The 13,127-nt window shown below is 41.2% G+C and overlaps 1 protein-coding gene and 2 long non-coding RNA genes across 4 annotated transcripts in view; 1 reads left to right on the forward strand and 2 right to left on the reverse strand.

Moving 5' to 3' along the window:
• On the reverse strand, positions 1-7,744 carry LOC135758921 (uncharacterized). The gene is made up of 4 exons (XR_010536604.2): positions 6,848-7,744; positions 1,926-2,110; positions 1,419-1,694; positions 1-1,289 (listed from the first exon to the last, which is right to left on the reverse strand). It is a non-coding gene; the product is annotated as an uncharacterized lncRNA (long non-coding RNA).
• Positions 1-12,730, forward strand: part of sned1 (sushi, nidogen and EGF-like domains 1) — a 63,846-nt gene extending 51,116 nt beyond the window's left edge. Inside the window, exons 31-32 of the mRNA XM_065240967.2 lie at positions 11,192-11,221; positions 11,305-12,730. Of these exons, the coding sequence (XP_065097039.1) occupies positions 11,192-11,217 (26 nt within the window). The 3' untranslated portion in view covers positions 11,218-11,221; positions 11,305-12,730. The remainder of the gene's footprint in view (positions 1-11,191; positions 11,222-11,304) is intronic.
• Positions 2,557-6,750, reverse strand: LOC135718729 (uncharacterized). 2 transcript variants are annotated; one of them, XR_010520896.2, is made up of 3 exons: positions 5,370-6,750; positions 3,148-5,183; positions 2,557-2,961 (listed from the first exon to the last, which is right to left on the reverse strand). It is a non-coding gene; the product is annotated as an uncharacterized lncRNA (long non-coding RNA). The 2 variants fall into 2 exon arrangements; XR_010520894.1 differs by lacking the exon at positions 5,370-6,750 and having other exon boundaries at positions 3,148-5,361.
• Positions 12,731-13,127: the final 397 nt, after the last annotated feature.

Consider the following 13,127-nt stretch of genomic DNA (forward strand, 5'->3'; position numbering starts at 1 on the left):
GTCATTAACATTAATTTTACAGTGAGGTTGATGTTAGGTGGTTTTTCGGAGTATAGCCTCCTTTTGCTCTTTAAACAGCTTCTATTCTTCAAGACAAGCATTCCATATAAGATGTTGGAAGCATTTATTTGAGATTCTGGTCTATGTTGACATGATTACATTATGCAGTTTCTAAAGATTTGTCAGTTTTTTACATGCATGCCGAAATAAAACTCCCAAAGTTGTTCTGTTGGATTCAGATCTGGTGATGGGGAATTGACCAGTTTGAGATTACAGTTTTTGCTTACACACGTTTTCAAAACTATGTCACTTTTCTTCAAAACTCTCCTTCAAAATGTAACACTGCATTCAAAATGCCATAAACACATGTCAGAATAAAGCATTTGCATCAAATGCCAAACACTTTCATAATAGTAAATGTTTGGATAAACCATGAAAACACTGTTGTTCCAAATCTAAAGCTCTTTGGTCTTTCATAGGCTTATATCTACATTTCAGTAGAGTGGCCAGACGTTATTGTTGTATAGAGTAGCATACAACAAAATCAAATACATGTAAACCAAAAGTATATTCTTTAAAATACAGTAAAGAACGCAATTGTGTATGTGGGGGGGTCCCGGGGGAGCAGTCCAGGAATTGATGGGGGGAGGGCAGTCACTACGCTTTATCTCTTCTTCGGGCTGGGTCTGGCCACAATACTTCTTCCACATCACAAGATACGTTTCCTCTTGCCAAACACTGAGGGAAGTATCTCCTAGCATGGCAAAACCAACCTTGGACAGAGGCAACCTCTATGTCCTCAACTGCCTGGAGAAGTGCCATGCAGGACATAGGTTTTGGCGATGATATACTTTCCACCGGATTTAGAAATGGGGGTTGGTACAAAACTTCAAATTGTGAATGGGTGGCAAATCAGTTTTGGACCAGAATAGCCCAGTGAAAAATAACATAGTCCGATGTTACCACAAATCTAGCAGGATCCTGATCTGAATCAGGGACAAGCATTCTGTAAAATGCATCAAGAAAAATTAGCATTTGACCAGAATAGCCCAGTGAAAACTAACATAGTCCGATGTAACCACAAATCTAGCAGGCTCCTGATCTGAATCAGGGACAAGCATTCTGTAAATTGCATCAAGAAAAATTAGCATTTGGCAGGTGTTGTACAGACCCAGTGTGGCATTGTGGTGGAGGACCCAGTTTTAAGTGATGGCAGCACCCCATAGGCTCACAGCTGTCCAGGGACATTGGAAATTGCCCTCTGTCCTATTACATTTCTTCTGTGGTGCCTGGCACATAAATAAATCGCAAATTATATGGGCATCTATCTCCAATGCTCTTTGTAACAGACAAAAGGATACACAGATGAGTAAATATGATGTCTAATGTACTGGAAGTATAAACTGTTGCATAAATACCTCTACAAAGTCATGTCGCAGATTCTTGACTCTGTCCGAGTTTCTTTCAACTGGCACCTTGTAAAGTTGTTTCATCATCACTATTGGAGGATGCGTTGTATGGTCGACAGGCTTACAGCATTGATGTTGTCAAATTTGGTGTCATTATTCAAGATATGCTCTCTTATCTCTCGAATCCTAATTGCATTGTTGGACAAAACCATATTTAAAATTCTAGTCTCTTGTACATCTGTAAACAAGTGTCCTCGTCTTCCATGTTGTCTTTGCCTTTCCACTCTGTACAGAATCGAAACACAGTATGTGTTCAACATACGAACTGTAAACAATTGACAAAAAAGTAGTACAGCATGATAACCAACCTCATTCATTCAATACAGGGCAGTAAATGAAGAATTAGAATTAGAAATGTTTATGCAATACTATGCCGTCATGCGTATTTTGCTGTAGATTATACTTTAAGGCTAAAATAGTCTATAATAAATTAATATAATTTAGATATTTGCATACCTGTTCTCATTTCTGAAGGTTCAGATGATGGACGCCACTGTAAATTGACTCAAGTTGGACTGTCAGTCCAGCCTCTCTCATGGTTAAACTGTGGTTAATCACATGATCAACAAGTGTAGCCCTAAACTCATCAGAGATGACTCTCCTTCCTTGTCTACCGGTTTGAACTTAAAGGAACATTTAATCTGTAGAAACATTAATATTTATTGAATGTGGGTCATATTTGTAGTCGAAATGTAATATACATTTAGAATTTGGTGTCTGTTTGACAGAGAAAAGACAGAATGTGACTTTAGGGAGCATTTGTATGGAAAACTACAACTCCCACAATGCACAGCTCTGCAAGCCACCACCACTAATCCAGAACACCGCTAGCTCAGCTGTTTGCTATTTTACATCCAATCCATTTTATTTATATAGCACATTTAAAAAAACAAAGGTTTACAAAGTGCTGAACAGGAATAATACAATAATAGCACAAATATACATATGTAAATATAAACACATAAAAACTAACACATAAACGTGTCACAGGTAGGGGTGGACCCAGATGTAAATAAGGTCACGCCCCTTTCTCCACCTCGAGGAGGTTCCCAAAGCCACCCCAATGACCAGACACACAAGGCAAGCATAAAATTAAAATATCCTTTATTAAATTACTTAAAAGCATTAAATAAGGAAGGGGAACGGGGGACTTAAAACAATGGCCACTCTAGGCTCTCCTCCACCACCACTGTATCTTCACACAGTCCATTTTCCTCATGTTCCTTCTCGTTTTCCGTTCTCTCCACAGGAGGCCACGGCTCTGCTGTTTACAGCTTTCTGGGTAGGTATCACGTTCACAGTCTGCTCTTCAATGTTTCACTTTCGTTCTGCTCTCTCTCCACAGGTGGCCGCTAGGACACAAAGACACTGTTACTGAGGCTTCGAGTATTTCTCACCGGCTCTGCTGTTTACAGCTTTCTGGGTAGGTATCACGTTCACAGTCTGCTCCTCAATGATTCACTTTCGTTCTCTCTCTCTCCACAGGTGGCCGCTAGGACACAAAGACACTGTTACTGAGACTTCGAGTATTTCTCACCGGCTCTGCTGTCTACAGCTTTTCAGGTAGGTATCACGTTCACAGTCTGCTCTTCAATGGTTCACTTTCGTTCTGCTCTCTCTCCACAGGTGGCCGTCAGGACACAAAGACACTGTTACTGAGACTTCGAGTATTTCTCACCGGCTTTGCTGTTTACAACTTTCTGGGTAGGTATCACGTTCTCCTCCGTAGGTCAGCAGAGGGGCGAAGGTCCCACACCACCTCACCGGGTCGAGCGCTGCCCTATCTCCAATGCCCATAGGCCGATCGATTCCTAGACGGGGACGCCCTTTTCGTAGAGACCACGGGGCGGCGGACCCTTTCGCCTCTGACTCTGCGACACAACAGACACAGGTAAGTTCACACCACGAATGTTTCCATTGGTTTACTCACGGTCACGGACGGCTCTTAGTCTGCGTCCCTTCGTACTCCAAACAGCACACTACGTATAATAACAGTGATTTCTGTAGTCGTTGGCCTCTCCGTCCTCTGCCCAGTGGAAGAAAATGGATGATGCGGGGCTTCGTCTACAAGACACACAGCAACCCACAGCAATACACAGCACCACTCCAAACGTGAAAAAGATTTATTACACAGTCTCACTCACCACACTATAAGTGCACCACAGCAAGGGAAACGCCCGGTGTCCTCCACTGCGCTTGGGCTACGATAAGGCGATGTGAAATACGACCACAATAAGTCTCGTTGCGGCGGCTGTTTGAATGTGTACTTCTAACGGCTCGCCCACCACACTCTTGTAGGGGTAGGGCCGCCCTCCTTTTCCTGGAGGTTTCCAATGGCTACACAAGTTAATTTTTGCCAGTTATTCCACACAGAAAGGGTATACTCACGGCGGATAGCCTTTATTTACGTTGTACCAGACGGTCAATATCTCTTCCTGCTTTACTCCTTCAGTATTGGTTAGAACAAAGTTCCTTCTTACCCATAGGGCTTTCCTGTTTACTCCAGCAGGTCCACAATAAAGACTGAAACGAGAGAGAGAGAGAGAGAAACACAGATAGCCACCACGTCCAAAAATGAGCACAGCTCCGTTTCCCAGCACACACTAAACACAGGCTTGACAGCACAATGCTCTCTTCGGGGTGCTCCTTTTCTCCACTCACGTATCGCCTTTCTTTCACCCCAGGCAGCTCCTGTCTTCTTTCCGCGCGCTTCAGGCGCAGCCCGGATCAACAGAGCCTGCGGGCTCTTCAAAAGGTACGTAGTTACCTCTCCTGCCCTAAGCAGAGGAGCTCTCCCCGTGTCAATCCCCCTCTCGTGCCCGAACTCCTGAACTGTCATTTAACTGTGCTTTAAATACTCCTTTCTGTGCTTCAGTTATCCAATTGCCTGGCGATCTCTTTTAACTAGGCACAGCTGTGCCCAATCGGCTGATTACAGCCTCCGCAAATCTGCCGGATGTCCGGTGTTTCCGTTCTTCGGTCTGGACGGAAACATCCGGGCGGAACCAAAGTTTCCCGACTTTTGGTTCCGCCCAAAAGATCGTCACCTTGTGACATCCTCCCCCGCCAATCCGTTCTCGTCCCGAGAACGCGTTGTTTGGGGACTGATGGAGTGTTGATGGGGGCTGTTCTTTAAAAGAAATGTGGTAGGCCATTGGGGGACTTTGGTCTCAACCCGAGGTGGACTGCCGACTACGCCAAATCTGTCACAGGTAGGGGTGGACCCAGATGTAAATAAGGTCACGCCCCTTTCTCCACCTCGAGGAGGTTCCCAAAGCCACCCCAATGACCAGACACACAAGGCAAGCATAAAATTAAAATATCCTTTATTAAATTACTTAAAAGCATTAAATAAGGAAGGGGAACGGGGGACTTAAAACAATGGCCACTCTAGGCTCTCCTCCACCACCACTGTATCTTCACACAGTCCATTTTCCTCATGTTCCTTCTCGTTTTCCGTTCTCTCCACAGGAGGCCACGGCTCTGCTGTTTACAGCTTTCTGGGTAGGTATCACGTTCACAGTCTGCTCTTCAATGTTTCACTTTCGTTCTGCTCTCTCTCCACAGGTGGCCGCTAGGACACAAAGACACTGTTACTGAGGCTTCGAGTATTTCTCACCGGCTCTGCTGTTTACAGCTTTCTGGGTAGGTATCACGTTCACAGTCTGCTCCTCAATGATTCACTTTCGTTCTCTCTCTCTCCACAGGTGGCCGCTAGGACACAAAGACACTGTTACTGAGACTTCGAGTATTTCTCACCGGCTCTGCTGTCTACAGCTTTTCAGGTAGGTATCACGTTCACAGTCTGCTCTTCAATGGTTCACTTTCGTTCTGCTCTCTCTCCACAGGTGGCCGTCAGGACACAAAGACACTGTTACTGAGACTTCGAGTATTTCTCACCGGCTTTGCTGTTTACAACTTTCTGGGTAGGTATCACGTTCTCCTCCGTAGGTCAGCAGAGGGGCGAAGGTCCCACACCACCTCACCGGGTCGAGCGCTGCCCTATCTCCAATGCCCATAGGCCGATCGATTCCTAGACGGGGACGCCCTTTTCGTAGAGACCACGGGGCGGCGGACCCTTTCGCCTCTGACTCTGCGACACAACAGACACAGGTAAGTTCACACCACGAATGTTTCCATTGGTTTACTCACGGTCACGGACGGCTCTTAGTCTGCGTCCCTTCGTACTCCAAACAGCACACTACGTATAATAACAGTGATTTCTGTAGTCGTTGGCCTCTCCGTCCTCTGCCCAGTGGAAGAAAATGGATGATGCGGGGCTTCGTCTACAAGACACACAGCAACCCACAGCAATACACAGCACCACTCCAAACGTGAAAAAGATTTATTACACAGTCTCACTCACCACACTATAAGTGCACCACAGCAAGGGAAACGCCCGGTGTCCTCCACTGCGCTTGGGCTACGATAAGGCGATGTGAAATACGACCACAATAAGTCTCGTTGCGGCGGCTGTTTGAATGTGTACTTCTAACGGCTCGCCCACCACACTCTTGTAGGGGTAGGGCCGCCCTCCTTTTCCTGGAGGTTTCCAATGGCTACACAAGTTAATTTTTGCCAGTTATTCCACACAGAAAGGGTATACTCACGGCGGATAGCCTTTATTTACGTTGTACCAGACGGTCAATATCTCTTCCTGCTTTACTCCTTCAGTATTGGTTAGAACAAAGTTCCTTCTTACCCATAGGGCTTTCCTGTTTACTCCAGCAGGTCCACAATAAAGACTGAAACGAGAGAGAGAGAGAGAGAAACACAGATAGCCACCACGTCCAAAAATGAGCACAGCTCCGTTTCCCAGCACACACTAAACACAGGCTTGACAGCACAATGCTCTCTTCGGGGTGCTCCTTTTCTCCACTCACGTATCGCCTTTCTTTCACCCCAGGCAGCTCCTGTCTTCTTTCCGCGCGCTTCAGGCGCAGCCCGGATCAACAGAGCCTGCGGGCTCTTCAAAAGGTACGTAGTTACCTCTCCTGCCCTAAGCAGAGGAGCTCTCCCCGTGTCAATCCCCCTCTCGTGCCCGAACTCCTGAACTGTCATTTAACTGTGCTTTAAATACTCCTTTCTGTGCTTCAGTTATCCAATTGCCTGGCGATCTCTTTTAACTAGGCACAGCTGTGCCCAATCGGCTGATTACAGCCTCCGCAAATCTGCCGGATGTCCGGTGTTTCCGTTCTTCGGTCTGGACGGAAACATCCGGGCGGAACCAAAGTTTCCCGACTTTTGGTTCCGCCCAAAAGATCGTCACCTTGTGACAAACGCCTCAAAGCAAATATATGATTTGTTATCATCATGTGTTAAAAGCTAGAGAAAATAAATAAGCTTTAAGACAGAAGAAAGAAAATTGAAACACTCACTGTAAGGTCAGACGTCCATTTATCCCTGCAGGCTTTGGCTGCCGCTTCCAGTTTAGGATTCTAAAATATGTATCCAGGACTGCGCTGTCCATACACGATACGAAGCTTGGGTGGTTGGTTCAACACAGAAACGAATTGTGTCGTAAGAGCAAGCTTCACTCAGTTTCTTAGTTATTTTGGCCAAACATGTAAATAATTCCAAAGATGAAAATGCCGCACCCTGCACACAAACGCCTCCGCTGCACAATACATTTACTCAATAGCCTGTTAGCTTAGCTTCTAAAGATGGCTGACACTATCTTTACATTCTGTGAGTGAGATCCCACCCACATGGGCGTAGTGAAAACATGTGGAACTAGCTGCTACTACTGTCTGTAATTTTAAGCCTCTGGCCAAAGAAACCTCAGATGACGCAAAAATCGTCAATTTGCGTCATCGGAGGCTTTTTTTTCCAGACAAAAAATACACACCTCTCATCTCGGGGTGATATGAAGGGGAGAGGCACGGTAATTCAAAAATACTACTGGTTTTCTACTGATACAAAGCTTAATTCTAAATCCTGAAGCATTCCTTTAAATGAGGCCCTGGTGAATAAGTGTAGCATTTTGATTGGTTGTGTTTGGAAAAGTCACTTCATGATAGATTTTTATGTTTTAGGTACAGAATTGTGTTTTATGCAATTGAATCAAAGGCTGTGTATTAGCTTATGGTTTTTGGAGATTTGGTGTGTATGTTTGCACTTTAAATGAGAGATTTCAAAAATCGTGTGACATGAAAAGATTTTGTGTGTAAGCAGTTGGAAAAAACTGTAATTTTGTTGTGAACCATGGTCCATTATCATGCTGGAAGTAACCATGCTGCTCGTAATACCTCAATTTGAGGACAAGTGTAGGCAGAGGCGCGGGAAGATATTTTCGGTAGGGGGTGCTGGGGTGCGGATGCAGCCGGGGGGGGGGGGGGTGTTGGTATGGAGTTATAACATTTTGTTCACAAGCTTTTTATTCTGCAGACCACTCTACCTATAAATGTCTTCTTTTAAAAACTCACTCGCACCTCCCATCCATAAAGTAAAGATGAGCTGACGGCGCATACAAACTATATAGCCTATTGCACCATAGTAGAGTTTGAATTCTCTGCCAGGGTCCTTATTTTCTGCTACTATCCTCTAGCCGGCCGATGATTAAGCATATTTTTCATTATTACTTTATTAGCCTCATTGGGTGGGGAGAAAGCTATGCCATAAAATCTGAAATATTATATATAGACTAGGCCAAAGTAACAAAGGTGTCCAAAAAGTTACACAAATTACAAAATGCTTTGTAAAAGTTACAAAATGCAACGCAAGTCATGTGCGGAGTCTCCTCTGGCACGCACCGGGTCTGCTGTTCTGTAGATTAAGTGCAACATGGAGTTTAAAAATATAAAGAAAAAAAGAAAAACAGGAGAATTAACTTTGAGCAAGTTTGCAGGAAAGTCGAAGGCATGGAAACAGTTTATGCAATACAGTTTATGTATACATTCTCACTCGTGCCAGTAGCCTATACGCCTTTTTTGTTTTCCTTTGCTTAAGTTTTTACTATTTCTAAATTCTAATGAAACTTTATTGACATCACTCGAGTTAAGGCGATTAGTGGAACTTTTAATTCACGGGTTTCATTTAATTCTATTTTTACACGTAAGTGTAATATTTGTGTGTTAAGTTTTGTTTCAGTTTGCCATGCGGTGTAAAAATAAGATATTTTTCGACTTTAAAATTCGAACATCATATGCTAAATTGTCGGAATATATTCCATATAGATTCATTTGAATTTATAGATGTTTAACATTAAAATCGATGCATGGGAATAATTTATATAAATTTTTGAAATGCCCACCACTCTTAAATGCGCATGTTCCTTGTTGTACATAGAGGATTTACACTTTAGTTCCTTTCATGTCGTTTTAATCATTTAATTCAATCTTTTTTACTTTAAATGTTACTTTAAAGGTGCTCTAAGCGAATTGAAGCGTTTTAGACCATAAAACATTTTTTGTTACATACCGGAAACATCTCCTCACTATCTGCTTGCTGCCTGTCCGCTGATCAAACTGTAAAAAAACGCGATCTCTGTAGACAGCCCAGGCTTCACAAACGGCAATATCAACAAATGGCCAAACCTAGCAATCCCAAAACAAAACAAAGTATTCCAGCCAATAAACGACAAGAAGGATTTGGGGGTGGGGGTTGGGCGCGTTCATGAAAGCACGGAAGGGAGGGGGAGGGGGAGGAGTTAGCTACGCTCTGTCTGTTTGAAAACAGTTCAAACATCAACAGGAAGTGACGTCGCACATTATTCGCTTAGAGCGCCTTTAAATGTTCTGTAACATTTACATGTGCCTTAAACACCGCGAAACTATTTGGCTATATTTTTAAATAGTTTTTGAAAAGATGACCTTTCTCTGATATGCAAGATGAGGAGTCAGTTGGAGAAATAACGCTAGTCCTCGGGACTTTTGGGCTGTGTGATTGAAAAAATCCAAAATTCTCTTCTGAGACATTGCGAAGCTGATAGATACAGATAGCCTAAATGCATTCTTCATTGTGGCTGTGAGTGTGCATGCTTGTCTGTTATGCTTATACAGACGGGTTGCAGGTTTACTACAGGGTGCGCAGCGCGCATCCAGGAGGCAGAAAGACCGCTTGGTGAGCTGATCCGCTACTGCAACAACCTTAATTATTGAAGCATTCTTTATTGTTTGTATATAAATAAAACTTGATTTTAGTTGGATCTGTTTTTCTGTTTTTTTTTTTAATTTGATTTATTTATAGATTGCCAAACATACATAATCCAAAGGATAACATAGTGTAAACACTTATTTCCAACATGGTCCTCCTTGGTGGCAAAACATTTCACACAAAAAAACAAACAAAGACCTATTATAGGTCAAAGACATAAACTTTTACACAAATCATCTAAATTCACCAATATCCTAAAATCAAAGAATCATAAATCACTTAAATTAATCAACTCCACACTAGTTATAAAAGAGTTCAGCTACTTCTGTCTTTATTTTTGCAGTGTTACTGTGATACATGTATGAATTATAATGTTAGACTAGTAACGTAATAGTCGCATCTAATGTTAACATCACATCAGGCACCCAGCACTGACTCTGTTGGTACTATTTTCCCACGCAACAACTCCTTGGCATTTTGACTCACAGACACAGCTACTAGCCTACAACACAATGGACATCTCTTCTTTCTGCCTCTCGGTTGCGCGCAACCAGTTAATGATGTTGCCGTGCAACCTGTCTCTTTGCAGGGCTGAATCGCAATCACGTCGTCAAAACAAATCTGATTGGCTAATAAACACTGAATTAAATTAAATCATTTTAAAATTACTAAAACTATCCCTCTCTTCATCACACACCCCAAGCATGACATACAAAATGTCTTGGAACAGAAACAAACAATCAGAGATATTTATAAGCCATCATTTTATTGTCATCGCAGTTTTAAATCTTTGCCACCAGGGGGTGCTGCAGCCCCTGCAGCACCCCCACTTCCCGCGCCCATGAGTGTAGGTTGATATATTAGAAGCAGGAAAAATGGGCAAGCATAAGGATCTAAGCGACTTTGACAAGAGCCAAATAGTGATGGCTAGATGACTGGGTCAGAGCATCTTAAAAACTGCAAGTCTTGTGGGCTGTTCTCGGTCTGCAGTTGTCAGAACCTATCAAAAGTGGTTCAAGGAAGGAAAAGCGGTGAACCGGTGACAGGTTTTAAAATATTAAAAACAAGCCAAGGCTCATGTGGGGAAGAAAGGCTGTCTTGTGTGATCCGATTTAACAAATGAGCTACTGTAGCTGAAATTAATGAAAAAGTGAATGCTGGTTCTAATAGAAAGGTCTAGTTGAGTCCATGCCTCAACGGGTCAGGGCTGTTTTGGTGGCAAAAATGGGACCTACACAATATTAGGCAGGTGGTCAGAATGTTATGTCTGATTGGTTAAGATGTGTCAGTGCAAGGTGGTTTTAAATTAAGGCAGCTTAAACATGCATTTTCGTATGGGATAAGCCATGTACAGAAAACCACCCCTAAGAATGTAAACCCAGCTAAAATCTTTTCTTTGATATCTACATAAAATCATTTTGCATAATGTAAAGAACATTCTATAAACATATTTTTAATATTGTGTGAGTAAGGTCAAATCAAATATTGAAATGAATGTAAAATCGGTAACTGAAATCAAACTTTGATGCTCTAAAAATCTCATAATCGGATTGTTCATAAACAGGGTCACGCATACTGTATATATACTACTAGATTATTGTAAACATTCACTTTATTTTTCTCAACAGACAGAAGAACTCAAAAACAGCAATAATATGGTGGGTATATTTATCACTGACAGAAAAACGAAAACAATTGTTTAACATACTGAATATGTTTAATGGTTTTTTGTTTGTTTTAGGATCCTGAATGAATGAGGATGTCACATTAAATGAGGATGCATTTCCAGCACTGTTACATTTTTTTTGCATCACTGGTCACATTTCGTTGACTGAATTGTCCTATGGATTGTTTTATTATTGACAGTTCCAGTTCTGTATATGACTTTTGACCATCATTAAGCAGTTATCTGCATCAAAGACCATACCTCAAATGTAAATATTTTTGAATATCGACATGTAGTGCCGTCTAGTCCCTCAGGAATTTTTTTTTTTAACTGCCTGCTTCATCTCTAAAATCTACAAGTATTCCTTATTCAACCATCTGAACTGGTTAAAGCCTTATCGTCTCATACAACAAGATCACATAAAATACTGGAAGAGAAACATCACACCTTTGTTTATGTTGTAAAGCAAATCTCTGTGCTAGCTACCATGTAAATAGTGTTTATAGTCTGTTTTTGTCTTTAATATTTTAATAATAAAAATATTGAAAAATCATGCTTTTCTGCTTTTTTGAGGGGTTGCAGGTTTATACAAATAAAGTTTTAAGGGGCATTTAAGGGGGAAGGAATAAAAGATTGATTTGAAAAATCGGATTGTTTTTAATATTTTAATGATATCGTCATAAATTGGAAATCAGCATTGGTATGTAAGCTATTCTTTGTGTGTCTAAAGATTTTTTTTTTTTTTTAGAATGAATAACATGAAACAATGTTCTAGACTCTAAACTGCCACAAGATGTCGCTATATTTTCAGAAAATGCTAAAGGTGCTTTCTGTCATCAGGCAAAATTCCACAAGATTATCGATTCTGGGTAGAGTGTATACAACTACGGCCTAACCTCGTGAGATGATGGGTTTAGGGTTAGGTTTGGGGTAGGATTAGGATTAAGAACAACGGTTCTGGCTATATAGGATACAGCTATGGCCTAAATCCCGTGGGATGTTTGGTTTAGGGTTAGGTTTTGGGTTGGATGGATTAGGATGAAAACAGCGCTCATTCTGCAAGATTTTGGCTGCATCCCTTTTAGCCACAACCAAGATTAACTTTTTTTTTACAATTTTCTCATTTGCTTTGGAGCATTTCTCAGATCAGAAATTTATTTTTTCAAACACTTTGTTTAACCTCCACATCATCAAGTCAGTTGTGCAAAATATAATAGCAAATTCTGTTTATTTTGGACAAATTTCAAATGCTTAAATAAAATCATGTGGTTGATTATGTACAATTGTCTGCTGTTTGCTACGTTTTCAGTTGCTTATGTAATTTTCAACTTAATATATTATGCTGCTTTCTGTTGAATAGTCTTACCTTACACCTCAAAACATTTAGAAATTAGTTCATTATATAAGCCATGACATGCAGAATGATTAACCTTTTTGTCATAATCCGTTTTTTCATTTGTTTTTACATGTCCATCAGGAGATTTTTGAGTTGAGATTTGAATGTTTTTACATTACAGTGAACCCTTTCTTGTTATTTTGTATTTGTACTGTAAATGTATGATTTATTCAATACCACAATTTATGTATTTTTTTTACAGAAAATAAGTAAAGGAATTCTGTCCAATCTCTTGCAATCAATATTTCATATTGAGGAACTTCTTACTGTTGAAATTAAAAAAATGCAACAATTTTCATTTACAACCATTATTATCAAAACTATGTAGCCTATGGGGTGGTTTCCCAGACAGGGATTATCCTAAACCAGGATTTAAGATAATCCCTTAGTTAAATTATGAAATATAGTTTTAACAAACATACTAAAAACATTAATTGTGTGCATTTTGAGGCAAAACAACCGTGCCCTGATGTATTTTAAGATGTCAGTGCAAGTTGTTTTC

Source organism: Paramisgurnus dabryanus, chromosome 7 (assembly GCF_030506205.2).
Source record: "Paramisgurnus dabryanus chromosome 7, PD_genome_1.1, whole genome shotgun sequence".
NCBI classification, from domain to species: Eukaryota; Metazoa; Chordata; class Actinopteri; order Cypriniformes; family Cobitidae; genus Paramisgurnus; species Paramisgurnus dabryanus.